Here is a 17893-nt window from a genome sequence, read left to right on the forward strand (position 1 = left end):
ATAAACCCGTTCGGCGAGGACGATGACGACTTTGAGACCAACTGGCTAGTGGATCGTAACTTGCAGGTTTGCGTGCAGAATAAATCTAAGTGGCGCTGACTAAAGTGCGGCATGTGAGTCATGAGCTAGAGCGGGTTGGCTGGGAACCGGAAGGTTGCTAGTCCGATCCCCGGCTCCGCCTAGCTGAGTGTCGAGGTGTCCCTGAGCGAGACACCTAACCCGACTTGCTCCTGGCGAGCTGCCTGTCGCCCTGCGTGGTTGGGTGATTGTGTTATTGAATGGGTGAATGTGAGGCAGTATTGTAGGGTCAGTGCTTTGAGTGGCCATTGGTTAGAAAAGCGCTCTATAAATGAAGTCCATTTTCCATTGACACATCTTAAATGTAGCTCCCATCAAGCCTGTGTGGCCTGCTGTTCCTCTCCCCCCCAAGGTGTCCTTACTGTCTGTGGACGAGATGTATGACAGCCTGCCCGTGGTGGAGCGGGATAAGTACTGGAACGAATCCGAACCTCAGCCTCCGTACACCGCAGCCAGCGCTGAGCACCGCAAACCCTCCTTCATGGGCTCCGCTCTCGACATTAGGTTTGACCGATTCAACCGTCGTCTGTACGTTCGTCCCGCTGGGGCTCCGAGACTCTCCGGCTGACTCTGTGTTTCTGCACCAGCGTGCCCAAGGAGGACATGGAGTTCCAGCCCAACCTGGAGCAGATCAAGGAGCACGAGGAGGCCAGCTACGCCACCCTGCCGCTGGGAGGCCTGGGCCGGCTGCTGGGCCTCCAGTCGCCCAGCTTCCCCAGCTCCTCCAGGGTGCCCCTCCTCCGCCGTCGCCCGGGGGCCCCGCTGAGCCGCATCCCACCGTACCTGCACCCCGCGGGGGGGCCCCGGGGCCACGGCCGCCACCCCGCCCACCCGGACCAGGACCCCGACTACGACTTCTCCTCCATGCCCCTGTACGAGAGGCCCGGGTTCTACAGCTGCCCGCAGACGCCCATCCACTGCGTGCCCCCCGCTGTGCAGCGGCCGCGGCCCCCTCGCAGAGCGCCGGGGGACTGGGAGCGCAGCTGCAGCTCGCTGATCCCCCCGGTCACGCCCAACAACGCCCTGCCCCCCCCGCCCTGCTCCGCCTTCCCTTGGCTGACCGCCGACGGCGAGGTCCCCACCGCCCCGGCCTTCTCCTTCCCCGACCCCGCGCCGGTGCTCTGGCCCATATCTAAACTCAGACCGGGGCAGGGCCTGCTGTCCCGCCGGCCGCCGCCCCCCCGCCTCACCCTGGACCCCCAGCCGTCGGCCGACAGCCAGCCCGGGACCCCCAGCGCGTGGGCCACGGGAAGTCCGGGGGAGAGGGGGTTGAGTGTCCCCCCTCGTAACGCGACAGGAAACGCCAGTAACCCCAGTAACAGCTCTACCAGCCTGGTCACAACCAGCAACCTGAGCGCGAACGCTGCTGCCAACCTTTGCACTGTGACGACGCACAGCACCTTCGGTAGCCATGGTAACTTCAACAGCGGCCTACGAGAAGGTAACGGGGGTAGCACCGGAGGGCTGAGCAACACAATCCCCCCTTCGGGATCGTCTCTGCAAGAAGCCAATCCACAGCACTCACCCAACGATTCAGGGATCTCATTGGCTGAAGGTGACCTGCTGGGCGCTCTACTAGAGGGTCAGAAGAGCAGAGCTTCTGGACCGAGGGAACAGGACTAAGGCATATCACTTTCAACAATTACATTAGACAGGTAATGATTGAAATGGGTTAAGTGTTACATGTGTTATATGTTAGTTTGATAGTTGTCCATGAAGTTGTACAAAGCTTCATTAAGTTAATCTCTCCTTCCTTCCTGGATTTACAGAGCAAATCCGCCTACTTATGCAGTAAGTATCGCCTGGAATCAATCAAACATTTCAGGTGTGCTTTGCACTGATCTCCAGCACTCACGGAAATATAGTAATCACTGTTACTCACACTGCTTTCCTACTGCGGGTCATTTCTCTTTAATAAACACATTTCCATTTCCCACATTCCAGGATTCCCTCATGTACTGGTTGACAGGTGCATTTTATCTTTGAAACAAATCAATGACCACTATTTAGAATGTTTATTGTATTCAAGTCACATTCATAAAACACAAGAAAAGGGGATAAATGTGCAAAAAAGAAAGCTTGTTATTGTCAGTTTGTTGTGCACAGAGGATAAGGCCCTCTGAACTCTGCACTGAGTCAGTGGACTAATGAGAAGGGACAATAATGTAACAAAGCAAGCCAACATTACAACTCAGGAGAACGGAAATGCCAAGGTGATTAGGAAACACTGAAATCTATATTTAAGGGGTGATGTTATGTAACAAGGGGTGATATTATGCCACCAGGTATGAGTGTGATTAGTCATTACAAGCAGTTTGAAAATCAGCTTTTCCAGTATCTTAGTGACATCACAGGATGGAATGTTCAGCCAGATGTATGACGTATAGGTAAGCTACATTTGCTCGTCCACTGCGTCGGCTGCTAGACTTCCTATCCAGCACACATCTGGGTGGACACACCCACTTGTGATGTCACTGGAACACTGGAAAAGAAAGATTTTTAACGGCTTGTAACGCTCACACCTGGTGGCATTATGTCACCCCTTTAAACAGATCCATGTAGCATCTATATTTTCACCATATACTTTCAATCATAAATTATTTAAATATAGTATATTTTGATACAGGAACATCAAAACAAGAATTTCACAATTTTAAAGTACACCAGTTTTCCTCCATTTCTCACAAAAGACTGAGCGGACCGAGTGTGATTACATAGAAAATAGATGCTAGCTGCAACGCATTATAAACGGCAGACACCTGTGCCTTCAGTGAAACTACATTTGGCCTCCTAGCTTAAAAGGAATGAGGAAGCAGGTTCCAGTGAGTGTAAAACATGTGGCGACCGTGCGGCTCTACGCGCTCTCCCCGCCCAGGGTCTGCTTGTCGAACAGGTACTCCGCCATGCCGTTCTCGGGGGCCCCCATGCGGCGCAGGTTGGTCACCCAGTCGCTCAGCTCTTTGATGGACTTGACCTGCTCGTCCAGGTAGTGCGTCTCGATGAAGTCACACATCTGTCCGGGAAAGGGCCAGGCTAAAGTCAGTCGAGTGTCCCGAGTTCTAACCATTATCAGGGATAAGAAACTAATTCAACAGAATGAAGAATGAAGGGGCTAGGCCTGGGCGATATGGCTGAAAGACATATCACAATATAACTTGATAATATTGATCGATATCGATAACTATTGATAATTTTAATTACCTAAAAAGAATAGGAATTACCATGCTGGATATAAACACTTCTGTTTAACTCTTAATATGACCTCCCACTGTTCTTCATTGATAAATACTCCAATTTCAATACAACAATGAGAAACACTCAAAGATTGTAAATAAGTATGGAACCGTGTTTGTGTTACAAACCCAGCTGCTAGATTTGGTGGTCCAGTCTCTTATCGATATATATTGATCAAAAGTCTATCACAATACGATCATTTATTGTTTTATTGCCCAGGCCTAGAAGGGCTAAGGGATTTTCTAAGGGTCCTTATGTATCATTGTCCCCCGTAGCGCGTACGTCACAGCAAGCACACAACAACAGAGAGGGCCCCGCCACGGAGCCCATCACAGTTATAGTCAGGTGAAATACACCGTTGGGGGCGTGTCTTACGTGAGGGTCGCCGTGTTCGGACGCTATTTTGTGAACGTCGAGCAGGGATTGGTTGACGCTCTTCTCCAGCTGCAGGGAGCAGTCCAGGGCCTCCACGGCACTGCCCCACTCGTCCCGGTCGGGCTTCTGCCAAACACACGTCGACAGGCGCTTCAGACACAACGGAACAGCAGCTTTGTAGCCAAACAGATCATGTACATGTAGCATATCATGTTAAAGGGGCGATATCATGCTTTTTCGACTTTTCCCTTTGCTTTAGACTGTTGTATGAGGTATGTATACATGTTTTACGTCTGCTAAGTTAGAAAAATCTAAGTCCGAGCCAGGGGGAGTATTCGCGCGCACCGAGAACGACCCTCAATAATAAGCTGAAACAGCTTGTTTGCGCTCAAACTTTACTTCTGTAATAGTGTGACATCAGACTGTGCAGTGGGCGGTGCTGAAGTATATTATTATTATTATTAACCCTAAAAAAGCATGATATGGGACCTTTAACATACACGGTTTGCATGCTCTACATGTTGGGAGGATGGTGTCACTAAGACAGCAGTGAGGCAGAGAGACTATGCCTCGCTGCAAATCATTTGTGCGTACGTTTCTGCCCGTCTGCAGAGGACTGAAACGTGAGCCATTGATGGTAAAAATAGAACGATCAATGGTTCGTTTGTGCCCCTCTGTCGACATGTGTGCCTAGCAGGAGGAAGGTGTTGTTCTATGCCATCAGAAAACCTCTTGGTCATCCTGGAGTCTTGTTATACAATTAAATTTAAACACTGAAATTAAAAACAGCCTGGTTCCATGTGTCTTGTTGAAATGACAGTACTTAGCCATAGACTGGCAAAGGCTCCCGATGCACAGCTGTGTGTGTGTGTGTGTAATTATCATCGTGACATTCAGGTACATTTAAAAAATACACACAAAAAAAAAAATAATAATCGACTATTTCAAGCAGCCAAAGTCTGTTAGCGTCAGACCGTACCCTCTACCACACTACAGCGGTTCAACACAAAGGTGTTCCTAGTATGAGGACTAGGACTGGTCAACCAGGAAGGGCTTTAGGAGGTTATCAGGAAGAAGTGTGTGCCGCCTGGGCCCATTGGAGATACCTTCCAGAGATAAGGACGGCCTCTCCATGGGTCAACACGAGGACGGTCTCTCCATGGGTCAACATGAGGACGGTCTCTCCATGGGTCAACACGAGTATGGTATCTCCACGGGTCAACGTGAACAAGGCCTACATGACGTCACCGTGGGGAAGCCTACCCTGATGTCCTGCAGGAAGATCCTCCCGCCACGCTGGTTCTGCAGAGCCATCAGCTTCTCGGCGTGCTCACGCTCCTCTTTGGACTGCGAGCGGAAGAACTTGGCCAGGTTTGGCAGAGCCTTGTCATCTCTGTCAAAATAGTAGGACTGCAAGGCAAAGAACCAAACAATTATCATAATTATCATAATAGTCATTATTCCCACTGATCCATAACAGGTTTGGGTCAGACCCTCATGGCGTGGTTAGCTGTTAGATAAAGAGGCTCTGCTCCCCTCATGTACAACATATATCAGGTCAGCCTTATGCTTGGAGTAGCTAGCCTTCTGTTCTGTTCAGAATCTCTCTTCTGCTTTTCATGTAGCTAATAATATCACATAAAGTTACGTTTCACCGGCACCATATGCTTTATTAACGCCTCACCATGGACAGGTAGACATAGGAGGCGTAGAGCTCCAGGTTGATCTGGCGGTTCACGGCCGCCTCGCAGTCCTGGTGGAAGTTCTGCCGGATTTGCGAAGTCATGATTCTGAGGAAAGAAGCACAACACAATCGACAAACATTTAACACATTCTTAAGAACATCGGCATACATTGTAGACCTAAGTCAATATCACACAGTTAAATGAATAGTGAGATTATAGCTTATGACCGGGAGAAGTCAGATAAACGTCAACAAACGGCAGCTCATTTAGAATGTAGACAATATAAATAAAAAATTTAATAAAAAAAGAATAAAAACCGTGTTGTCTTGGATACTTTAGGATTACAACCAAACGATAAGAGACATGCAGGGCATTGGATCTGGGCACTCGGGACCAGATCATAGAGCCCACACACACATGATACAGGCCTGAGATAACTGCGCATTTGAGCTGGTTTGTAATTAATAAGGTCAATTATTGTTTGTACAATCTTACTGATGAACTGAGGCAGTCACGGTCCACGGTCAAATTTGGCTCACATTTCTTAATATAATTTACGGAGTTTTTTAAAAGACAAAGTAATGTTACGTTTTCTGCATTTACCTGATTAAATGTGTAGAGGGGAAAAAAACTGGAAAGTCGCTGCTCAACTCGCGTCCTTTAAACAGAGCGTCCTTTGCTCCTCAATCCACTAGCTGAACGCTCCACCAATGAGAAGCGAGGGGTCACACCACAACATCCGGTCATGCGTTTCAAAATAAGAGCACGCTGCGATCATGTAACGACCTTTCCCTGCCGTTACACCGTGGCGTTTTAGTGGTGTAACCGTGTCTGAGAGCAAGCAATGGTTCAAGCGAGATTATTTTTGGACTAATATGGCTGAGCGTCTGTAGCCTGGGGAGCAGATAAATATGCAAGCTCGGGTTTTATTTGTCTGGGATGTCCGGTGTTCTGCCCCCTTGTCAGATTTTGCTACCTAGTGCTTCTGCGCATGCGCATGGCACTATTGATCCGCTGTGTAAAATATACGTACGGTACCCCTTAACTCTCCAATAAAGACGTTATAATAGGCTACAGTATCAGAGGAAAAAAGTGTATCAAAAAGTGCTACCTTATGTTTGGAAGCGTATTTGTTGACCAACTGCCTCTATCGAACGATGCTCCCACTACAGAAACATGTACTTTTACACTACTCACTCCATGCACACTGCAAGAATATTGGGAGCATATTTTGATACTGTATAACGTCTTTATTGGAGATTTCAGGGGTACAGTATGTGTATCTTACAACAATACTCAATAGCGTCGCCATGCGCAGAACCACTAGGTAGCAGAAATTGACAGAAGACCGGCGAGGGAGTGGGTGTAAATAAATGTCACCGACAAACACGGTTGCAACTTTTATTTTTCAAAGACTGGATATTGCCCAAAGCTAATAACAAACAATAAGGTCAACGCATACACGACCTTTGATTGAAGTTGTCGCTTGGCCTGGATATATTGCTCAGAGATACAATACAGTACAAAACAACAAATAACTAACAAAAATGAAGACATTCTTTATTTAAAACCATTTTTACTAAATCTTTAAGATCATTCTATCAGTGTAAAAATAAAACCCATCCCTGATATTCAATAATGCGTATGTCGGGGGGGAGAGTGCCACACAGCGGAGCTGGTGCGCTTGAAGTAACGTGGTTTGTTCTTATAGAAGATGTCCTCCAGCTTCGGAGGCTCACATACTCCAAAGTAGGTATGCAGATCTGGAGGGTTGAAGTACTGCTTGGTGATTGCCTGCTGCAGATTGTGACCTGGAAGGAAGAAATAGCAAACAGTTAGAATTTAGTTTTTTTTCAATGACACCTGTAAGACAAACAACTAAATGCCAGTTGGCAGAACGGACGGACCTGTAACACAATCCTAATAACCAGTCTGTCCATACCTTCTGCCCATGACGGGATTGGTTTCCGTGGCGCAGACTCGTCATCAGTGGAGTCATCGCTCTTTTGGTCCATCCCATAATCCTCAGCACTTGTGCTTTTAAGAAGTGGTTTGTTGCCACCCTTGGGAGTGATGCTGTAGGACTGAGGGGATTTCTGCAGGGGAGCATCAGCGACACGTCCGGTTCACATCAAGGGTTTAATACATCGATCAACAATCGATTATTTATAAAATCAATATTTCTGAAAGTGTAGTTCATCATTACCTCGACCTCCACAGTGACGTTCAGGGCCGCCCCCTTCCTCACTGGGCTGTTGAGTAGAGAGCTCTGGGAGATACAACGGAGTATTGGTGTTATTATACAGCCAACACTGCTCATTATATACCAGCAAAGCTCACCATTTTGCAAAGCCTATATATTTTCTGTAATAGCTAGACAGCCACTTTAACACATTGCATCACTGTAATGTACAGTAACACAGTGCCTTAAGTATAGGCACGTATGATCTGCTATATGAATTCATTGGGAGGATAAGCTTATTTATTAGTTTCTCTCAACTTCCATAGGGAGTTTAAGTCTTCAACACAAACAGGTTATTTTATGCCATAGTAATAAACAAAATCCAACATGGATACACACAGATTTAAACCTTATGCTATTACAAATCATTTAAAGCAGTGTTTTTCTTCACACCCACCTTGACATTTAAAGCAGCCGAGGCAGCAGCCATTTTGTGCATCGCAGCTTCTCTGGCAGCGTTCTCAGCAGCCAACCGCTGGTGCTCCTCCTAAAGGGACCCAGAGATCATCCAATCAACCCTCGGTGTTGAAATTCTGCTAACAATTTTCATTGTCATTTTGGGGGTCCTCACCATTGAATGTAACAATATTGCTGTAAGATACACTATAACCCACGTAGCAACAGGAACAATTCTAATAGAGTGGGAATACTATGACCAGATCCGTTTGCGCTCAACAGGGATTTTTGATGCACCACGATATCCTAGAAAACGTATCCATTTATGTATAAACAAGCTTTTCCTTTGTTCAAATATATTTTGTAATCCTAGTAAATATGTTCCCATATTTGTGCTCACCCTCCTTCTCTTTTCCTCAAGGTTTTTTTTCTCTTCCATTTCTTTCCTCTCCTTTTCTCTGTTTGCCCAGAGAGTAGCTAGAGCCTTCTCCCTCTCTGCACGCTCTCTGAACAACCGAGAAAACAAAGTCATTAACAGAGGGATTACCAAAGATTAGGCTCATTGCATCATGATCATGATCACGATAACAATACAAAATTAATTACCGTTCAGCAAGTGCTCGTCTCTCCTTCTCCAGCTCCAGCTCCTTCTCCCGCTCCCTCCTCAGTTCCAGCGCTTTGCGGGCTTCGGCCAGCTTGCGCGCTCGCTCTTCCTCCTCTGCTGCCCGCTTGGCCACGAGCTCCTGCTGCCTTTTCTCCTCCTCCTGTAGAGAAAGACAAATTAACACATCTAGAACCCCCGTTTAAACTGAGAAACTAACGAGACAGTCCTGGATATGGCCACTTTACTGGATGTCTAAAGATCCTAAGGTGACCAGCCAATAAAATATATTGAAGTTAAACCCACCAACATTTAATTTACTCTTGAAATATGGATGCTTTGATGGATCAGGCAGGTCTTTCGAGTTAAGTCTTGAACATAATTTAAGTTAACGTAGGGCTGGGTGATATACCGGTAGTAAGAGTTATACTGGTATATTTTTGAAAGATATGTAGTCAAGACAATATCGCCATACCGATATATTACATATTACTAATATATAACATTATTTTGTTGTTGCCTTGCGAGCACTATTTTATAAGGCCGACTGCTTCTCTGAGCCTAGACAAGCCATGTTCAGCTGCCCAACCCCGCCCCTTACATGTACGTAGCGTTCTCCCACCCACGCGACGCATCACAACAAACTTTTCAACGAGAACATGGCGGACGCTGTGTGAGTTGAGAGTGAGTAGTTGGTGCCTAAGAAAAAAAACAATGGCTCGATTATTTGGAGGTATTTCGGTGGAAAAAAAGGTGGAAACACCACAAATCTCTTCAGCCACCTGCAGCAGTACCACAGACTGCTGCTATGAAGAGTGTTAAACTTAAACCTTTGCAAGCTTCATTAAATAGTGTCATGCTTTATGACCGTAAAAGTAAGAAGTGGCGCGATATAACTAAGATGGTGGCGTACCACATTGCCAAGGACATATCTGTAGGGTCCCTATTGCCGTGGTCGAGAAAAAGGGTTTCATCAATATGCTGAAAGCAATTGACCCACGGTACCAACTGCCCAGCCGTAATCATTTTGCTAGGGAGACTCTGCCCAAGAAGTATGCTATGTGCAAAAAAACAAAACATGTTTGGCGCGAACTGTATATGTGCGTAACCGTGCACTTTATTGAAGATTAGGGCTTTGACTCCGAACTTCGTTATTGGAATATACTTTTTTTTTTAATAATATTTGAACGAATATTAGGCAGCCCTTAATATTCAAACCTTTTATGGGCATTATTTTTTGTGAACGGGATGTAGACCGACTCATTACACGGATTCCTGTGAGACCAGGTTGCCTTAATTACATCTGTCGCATATGTCAGGTGAAAACTAAATGTGAAATATTTTCTTCTCAAGTGCTCCGTTTGTGGCATTTTATATAATAAGCACAAAAAAAAAACCTGTTATGTCCTCCATAATAGAACTTTATGTATGCCGACACATTTAGGAACAGATATGGTTGATAAAAGTCAAGCAACATTAAAGTAAGGTAAAAATGTTACTTTCCATAGAGGGTAACTAAGTAAAGTAACAGAAACTTTTTTAAGAAGTACCGATTAATGAGCAAACACTACTTTTTAAAAAGTAACTTCCCCAACACTGTTGGAAACACAGCCACACCATTCAACCTTGACGAATAACGATGAATGTCTTACGGCTTGCTGGATCTTCTTGAGTCTGGCCTCCTCTTCCAGCCTTTTCTTCAGCTCCACCTCCTCCTGACGCTTCACGGCGACTTTCTTCTTGGCCTTTTCTTCTGCCACACGCTCGACGCGCATCTGTATGAAATACATTCAACCTTATTAAAAAAAAAAAATCTTTACTGCCAGTAATCTCATACCAAAAGCCAAAATTAATAAACTTCAAACTGTGGTGAGAGGTCTGAAGGGAAAGGTGTGATTTCTGTGGTTGGATACTTTCAAATCCTCCAATCTCTGCTGGTTGCTCATTGGGTAGCCTCAATGTAAGGCAACCATGTTATATAATACATGGTTATGACAACTAGGGATTTGTGAATAACAATTTTTTCATAGTTTAATAATCATTGAGTGGTATGAACACTCAAAAACACTCGAATATTCGATTTGGGCCGACATTCACAAAGGCAACCATGGATCATCGGCAATAAATCACTTAATACCTAAACGCACTATGCTCCATATAGAATTATAAAGAATCGCTCATTTAATTAGTTATTAAATTATTATTTAGTTTCCGTCTCTTGAAACTGAGTTACTTTCTGCCGTTTCGGGGAAGTTGCGTTTTAATGACAGATGTTAGTCCAGTATTTATGTAGGATTGTGCTTTTTCGCTACCGCTAGTTACCCTAGTGACAGTTAATGTAAGGCCCAGTCCCATTGCTCTCCCCTTAACAAGAACATTTGCTTTGAGTACCCTTAGCTGCAAGACAGCTACCGAGCTGGTGCTCAAGGCTCCCCCCTTGCTCCCTTTAGTATTGCGACATCCTACCCCTTTGCGGGAACGTGCAAAATCTAGGGTTAGGGCTCAAATCTAGGAGAAGGGAGAATTGGGACAGAGCCCAAATCCGTCCCCGTCATTGCTTCTCTGCTAGGGAGAGTCGTTCGATATGTTCACTAATTAGCGTTGCTACTAGCTAGGCTGGCAAGCCTGGTGTTGTGTTTATTGCCCAGCTCATTCACTTAAAAAGGGACAGTGTGTAGAACTGAGTTGCATCGAGCAGTGAGGTTGCAGAAGGAAACCAACTAAAAAACCTTACATTTTTGCAGACCTAGTGAAAGTACTTGGTACGTTATACCACCTAGAGCATAACGCCATGGTGTGGGCCTCATTTTATACACAACATTGCTTATTATAATGCTCCTACACAGTAGCTATACAGGAAAAGTATCACAGATGGGTGATGGCCATGGCCATGGCCTGTATGGATTTAAGAATTGAGACCAAGGATTGAAATCAAATCCAATAGTGAGACCCTGAAAGATTCACAGCCCTAATCACAATACAGACCTTATCATTTTTCTCATCGGTCTGGGACATTTTCTGCTCAATTCTCTTTTTCTTCTCCTCCTCCTCCTTCGTTCGGGCCTCCACCACTCTCCTCAGCCTCTCGTCCCTCTTCCTGTAAGAGTGAACACACGACTTAGACCTGAGGTTCACCTAAAAACCATGAGGCAACGCAAGCTTCTGAACTGTGCCGACCGTTTCTGCTCCTCAAGCTTTCGTCTCTTCTCTTCCTCCATCTTCTTGATCCTCTCCTCCTCCTGCTCCTGCTTCTTTCTGAGAGCTTCCAGTTTGAGGCGTTCTTTGGCCTAGGGGAGTGAAAGACTCAAATTTAGACTTGACCCCAGACACATGTCAGAAAGAACTCAAACGGTGAAAGTGATGTTAATGTTGAGAATAGAAAAGGGCTGTGCTAGCTTATGATAATCCACCATGACCCATTCAATATAACAGTCAAAACAAACAAAATAAAAAAAATAGAGACTTGTCAGTATTTTTATCTGCATTCATCAAGCAATACCTTTAATTTGTTGTGTTTTTATTTGTTTTATGAAACTGTTGTCATGTAACTACATCCATTATGGATACAAAACAAAAAGCTTGGTATCGCTGTATGAAATTAGCAGCAGAAAGGGATGGGTCCAGCACGTTAGAAGTGGTGAAGGGTGAACAAGAAGTGAGACATAGACACTCAAGTGGCCTAAGCCTTAAGAAGATGCCCTCAGAAACACGTGCTCTAACCTTTCACTTACCACAAGACCGTGCTTCGCGTCCTTGGGATAAGGGGAAAGAGACATCCATATAAGAACCAGTTTGGCCATTAAGCAGGGGAGGGGGAGTCACAAGAGGTTTGTACAATAACTAATCAGGTCAGTCAAATAAATAGACAAATGGTCACGACAGCTGGAAAAGAGTGCATGGAGATAGCCTTTATTTGAGACTTAAGGCTGTCCCTTACACATAAAAAGAAAAAAAAGGCGGAAGACAAGGTTTTGGGGCGGTATAACGACATTGTAATAACCCTTTACCACTTATGACATAATCAGGGCCAGTTTAGTTTCCTGAGACAAAGAGGAGGAGGCAACTAACCTTTGCATCGACCTTAAGGGGCGTGGTGTGTTTAATGAAGGACTTCATCACAGTGCTGCGGCCCACAGACGCTGGAGTCATCATAAGCATCTGGTTCTTCTGTACGGTCTGGAGGAAGGCCCTCATGTTGGGCCTAATGACCTAGACAATGAGTTGGAGGGGTTAATTTAGGAACTTTCAACACCAGATAAATAATTGTGTGCAAAATGACCCAATGCAACCAATTAGAGTTGTTCTCGATACCAGTATCGGAAATTTCTCTGGCGTATCGGCAAGTACGCAAGTCTATGCACCAATCTGACACCATCACATGGCTATCTAATTAACGACACAGGCAAAGGACATCAAACACAGGAGGTGTTATGCTGCTTTCGTTTATGGTCGGAGGTGGAAAGTCTGAATGGGAAACGCGGCGTCTCCGACCTACGTGCGTTCGAGCTACCAAGTCAGAAAAACATGGATGCTCGGACGCTTAACTACAAGAAAAAACTATTAAAGATTAGAAATGTAAATTATCTAGTTCTGTAAAAATCTTTGGTCAACAGTACGTGAACCGGCAATGCATTGCTGTCATCGTAAGAGAACAGGTGCTAGTAGTTACAATGCTAGATGCTGTATCGGTATATACTCAGTATCGGCCGATACTCAGGTTAAGGAAAAGAATAAATAAAAAAGGTTTGTAAGTTCTCTACAACCAATACAGCATGGCATTTAAACTACCAGGGATAGGGGTGGTTCCCACTCGCCCGTGCAAACAATGCCTGCACTCACGCTTGGAAGACTTTGAATAAAGGTCGATATTTTATGAAGCTTACCGATTGGCTTTTCTTTGGAGGTAAGGGCTTCTTGTTTGGGGTGGCCTCCTGTGCGTCAGGGGATTTGCGCTTGCCACTTCGGCTGCTCCTGAAAATGTAGAAGAGAATCTTATGAGCTTGGTTTACATTGAAAAATAGGCAGTATAACAGGAACCATGAATCAACACCCAGATGGAGAACGACAAATGTACTATCTTTTTATTGTAAATCTTCATGTCAAAGATGGTGAGCCACTCACAAATGTATTTAATGAAGCAAACAAAAACTTGCATACTAATAAACGTACCTCCAACTTCCCACAGGAGTCGTCTTTGCACCTCCTATAACCATAAACACAAAAATACATACAATACTCTTAAGAACAAAGAGGGGGCAACAACATCTGTGTGCTCAGTCTGCTGTCTATATGATTGTCCTACTGATGTGACGTGCTATGACCCTGTTATGTGTTGTATGTAAATGTGATCTGTGATGTGCCTTGTCCCTGCTATATGTGCTGCAGAACAGGAACCTGCTGGAAATCAGCTCTTTACTGAGTCAGGCCCGTTTTAAATTGTACTTTGTTACTTGGAATACTTTCCTGTATAATAAATATTAAATCAAATAAACATAGTCCTTAATGAAAGGGCCGCTAACACCCGCCGTACTAACCTGGGGAGAGGACCGACGGGACGCCTCTTAACATGCTGGTGAGTGCCGGTGAGAACTGGAGCATAGGAGAGTTGACGGCCATGGAGCGAGTCACGCGCTCGTTGCAGCTCCCTGCCTTCTGCTCCACCGGCGGGCACTTTAGTGAAGCGAAGGAAACATCACAAATAAATAGGTTTCTCTCAATATCCAGCCACACAGTTCTTTTAGAATGCATTTTTCTTTGGACAGAAACAAAGAAACACTGACGTCTGGGATAGCTTGTGGTTGGTCAGCCACCGTTTCAGCCTCCTCGATCTGCACCAATGGCCTGTAGCAAAACAAATAAACGGCAACTTGAGATTTTCTTGACCTGCACCTTTTCTTTTTATGTTATTCCATGGTTTTTAAAAAAAGAAAAGAAAAAAGTAGTGTATTGGTGCACTACAACAATTTTAACTTTACTCAAAAATGCAATATATGGTTAATATCCACCACTCACAATTCTCTGTCCTTTTCCACTTCTCCATCAGTTTCAATGCAAGAATCATCTACAACAGAAGCAATGAATTGGAAAACATTAAGGTTAAACTTGTTTACCATTTTAGAATATCAATAACAAACTGTGTGCGTGTGTGTGATTATGATGTGGCATTTAGGAGATATTTTATTTTAGAAATTTATTCAGGTTAGGGTAAGGCCCCTTAGTTGTGGATGAGCTACATGTTTAGAATGGACTTCGGGGTTTTCCAAACACATAACCTTTTGGGATTAAAACAACCTCACACTAGCCTATACTGCAACATGACTCACCGCTGGCGTTGCTACTACATGTCGTGTTTCCACCGTGAGTTGACTTTTTCTTCAGGATGGAGCGCCTGGAGGCCCGGCGCACAGCGTCCTGCGTCATGCTGTGGCGGAGCCCGGCCTTGGAGTAGCGCAGCTTGAGGGAGAGGCGCACGTTGGAGCTGCGTCGGGCCCTGCCGGGCGTATCAGCTATGACTATTTTGGTGGCGTTGCGGCCGGGCGACACCACATGCTGTGCAACCAGCTCTGCAGAGCGGCGGTCCGTGGAAGAGATTCTCACTGAGAGCTTGGGGGCGGGGATCTCGGGCGGCGACGGTATGGTGATGGAGGAACACGGTTGGGGCTCATCTGTTTCGAACACTGTCTCAGCGTCGGGTACTGCCGTCTCCAACTCCATATCTACAACCTCTGGTTCCGCCTCGGGAACCTGTTCCGCACTGCAGTCACGGACGGCTTCTGCCTCCAGTGATGCCTCGGGCTGAGTTTGTTTGTTTCTGCGAGTGCTGCGCTTGGGCTGCTCGACAACTTGCCCTGACGTGCTGGCTCGGCCCTCATCTTCGACAAGAAGCTCCAAGGTTTTAACAGAGGAGCCCCGTAATTTGCTACGTTTGCCCTTGGAAAACCTGCAAAAAACAAAACAAAACAAACTTTTACAATATGTTAGAGAGTGCACAAACTATTGACTAATTAAATGCACATGACTGTAATATTGAAACATACCGCCTCTTGGCTCGAGTCTCTTCTTGATAGCCCAGGGATATACGCTTCCTGCGGTTGTTTCTTTTCTGAGATGGAGTTTTTGGCATCAATTCTGGCTCAGCACTGAAATCACTACAATTACAAAAAAAGGATACTGAATAAACAATAATAACATGTCCATGCCATTTTATTATATGCCATAAGAAATATGATCTGATGAGTGGATCTTGATAATGCAGCAGAAAATATACAAATGAACAGTACGAAAACATTTTAGTTCAAGCTTACCTTGTCAACATGCGGTCGGCTTCCTGCTTGATCTCAGTCAGCCAAACACTGTGAACATCATCAATGTCACTCATGAACTGCTGCAGTTTCCCAGCAAACAGTTCCTTAAGTGACAGCATGAATGAGAACGGGGACGTCATGTTGAATATCTGAAAGTAAGGAGGTCTTTGTTAAAGCAAGCCTGATGAAGGGAAACATTTGTTAAACATTCAAAATACATGACCTGTGACGTTTCAGTGCAGACTGAAGACACAGTAACTGTTGATGGAGATTAAATACTATAGTGGAAAACCATATAAGCAGACGACAGACACATCTGTGGATGATAGTTGTGTAGGAGGTGTTTTTAGGTGAAATCTCTTCAGTTTGATTTGAATGCCCCACTTAATATGCTTGGTCGAGATTACATACCCCATGAGAAACTACCAGTGTTTCTCATGAGACAAATTGTTGATGTGGTTGGTAACGGTATATTTACTCATGAACAGACAGAATGGTAAACTTGTTGTAACCTACCATAATCTAATATGTATTTAGGTTTTCACTGTGTTTTGTATGTATTGGCCTGGTTACACAATACACTGCGTCTGCTTTGATGAGTAGTCTTACTACCGTAAAACTGTTGGATGTGTTGCCCCAGAGTTGCACACACCTCCACTCCATTGGGGGCGGGGATTAGATTTCCCCTAACCAATCACTAACGTATCATATCCGCCTGAACTTGCAGTTATTTGTGGTGGACAACAAGCCATGCCAGCCCATTGGATTATACGGGTTGTTTTCAGGGTGGAGCGACGTATAAACAAACCACGGTGTTTTCTCTAATTTCTAAGTGATTGGTAGTGGTACTTGGAATCAATTCAGAACATGTTTGGTTTATCCATCTGCCGCCATTGTGTCATTTGTTCTCCTCACGCTCACTAGTGATCAAAGCAGAGAAGTGGACCAACAGTACACGATATATTAGCCAATATCCTAATTTCCATAAACAACAAGCATAATTAGATTTATTTTGGTACATGAAGAAACAACGTGCCTCTACTTTAGAGGCACATTCTACTTTAGTAGTACACACATTTCAATATCACATAGAAAAGGGTCCCTATGACGTACGAAGTAAACAGATTTAAGTCCCGATGCCGGACCAGGATCAGTGATCTTATCTTCAAAGGTCTGGCCACAGGTAACGAGAGCTCTAGGAGAAGAGTGCTGGTCTAGGACTCTCTAACCCTGGCTCAGCGATAACGTGTCGTGTGAATGCTTGGTTTCGTCGTGTCTCCCGACAGCTTCAACACAACCCCCAAATGCAAATCATTTGACGCTTAGCTTACTAAACAACGACCCAAAATAACAATAAGCACCAACACAAGACTCCAATGCTCACATGTTGTTCACAGACTCGACGCGACGTTGACTGGAGCCCATTTAAATAAGTGTGTTGATGCCCAGCACAATGAAGACGGTAACGTTGCTCGGTCTCTCGCTTGGTTTCGTTTAACGCATGACACATTTCACAGGTCCTTGTGGCAGTGCATCCCGACATTAGCCCGGGTTGTTCACAGCCACTCGTCGGTCAATGATCGACCCTCCGGTCTGGTTACGTCGCGTGACAGGACAACTTGAGCTACCTTAGCTAGCCATGCTAGCTAGAACATAATATGTGGCGAAACATTTACCTTTCTGCAGAAGTCGCCGAAAACGAATCCTTAGTGCTAGAAATATCTCGCTGGTGAAATAAAAGTACTTTCGTTATTATTGATCCATTTGTACGGTGCACTCGTAACAGCTCCTGGCTCGCCTCCACACGGCTGGTAGTCTGTAAAACCGCTGAAACTGTTCAAACTGTTCAAAACCTCCTCCGCCAATCCCAAGGCGGCGTTTCAGTGACGTCGGTGGTTTTGTTCGATTCTTCACTGCAGCTTGGAAAGAGGGCGGAGTTTGGGTAAACACAGGCAAAATAAGACTCCGCCCCTGAAAA

The 17893-nt window shown here is 45.1% G+C and overlaps 3 protein-coding genes across 4 annotated transcripts in view; 1 reads left to right on the forward strand and 2 right to left on the reverse strand.

The window, feature by feature from the left end:
* best1 (bestrophin 1) overlaps positions 1 to 1701 on the forward strand; it is a gene marked incomplete at both ends in the record, with an annotated part of 4384 nt that extends 2683 nt beyond the window's left edge. The window contains 3 exons of the mRNA XM_084477810.1: positions 1 to 66; positions 431 to 582; positions 666 to 1701. The exon at positions 1 to 66 is cut by the window's left edge and continues 15 nt beyond it. Of these exons, the coding sequence (XP_084333936.1) occupies positions 1 to 66; positions 431 to 582; positions 666 to 1701 (1254 nt within the window). The remainder of the gene's footprint in view (positions 67 to 430; positions 583 to 665) is intronic.
* Positions 1702 to 2078: 377 nt separating this feature from the next.
* On the reverse strand, positions 2079 to 6095 carry fth1b (ferritin, heavy polypeptide 1b). Its single transcript, XM_084476871.1, has 5 exons — positions 5976 to 6095; positions 5372 to 5477; positions 4951 to 5097; positions 3688 to 3813; positions 2079 to 3091 (listed from the first exon to the last, which is right to left on the reverse strand). Exons 2-5 carry the CDS (start codon positions 5471 to 5473, stop codon positions 2933 to 2935), a joined length of 534 nt encoding a protein of 177 aa, XP_084332997.1. The 5' UTR covers positions 5474 to 5477; positions 5976 to 6095; the 3' UTR covers positions 2079 to 2932.
* Positions 6096 to 6916: 821 nt separating this feature from the next.
* On the reverse strand, positions 6917 to 17729 carry incenp (inner centromere protein). 2 transcript variants are annotated; one of them, XM_084476850.1, is made up of 20 exons: positions 17592 to 17729; positions 15916 to 16064; positions 15649 to 15759; positions 14935 to 15551; positions 14624 to 14672; positions 14392 to 14452; positions 14146 to 14281; positions 13781 to 13814; positions 13495 to 13582; positions 12680 to 12820; positions 12343 to 12363; positions 11789 to 11898; positions 11597 to 11708; positions 10264 to 10386; positions 8617 to 8774; positions 8411 to 8516; positions 8012 to 8101; positions 7579 to 7641; positions 7315 to 7468; positions 6917 to 7183 (listed from the first exon to the last, which is right to left on the reverse strand). In XM_084476850.1, the coding sequence occupies exons 2-20, from the start codon at positions 16053 to 16055 to the stop codon at positions 7005 to 7007; spliced, it is 2493 nt and encodes an 830-aa protein (XP_084332976.1). In that variant the 5' UTR covers positions 16056 to 16064; positions 17592 to 17729; the 3' UTR covers positions 6917 to 7004. The 2 variants fall into 2 exon arrangements, with proteins under 2 accessions (XP_084332976.1, XP_084332977.1); XM_084476851.1 differs by lacking the exon at positions 12343 to 12363.
* Between the last annotated feature and the right edge of the window lie 164 nt (positions 17730 to 17893).

The sequence above is a fragment of the Micromesistius poutassou genome (assembly GCF_964030765.1).
Source record: "Micromesistius poutassou genome assembly, chromosome: 13".
NCBI classification, from domain to species: Eukaryota; Metazoa; Chordata; class Actinopteri; order Gadiformes; family Gadidae; genus Micromesistius; species Micromesistius poutassou.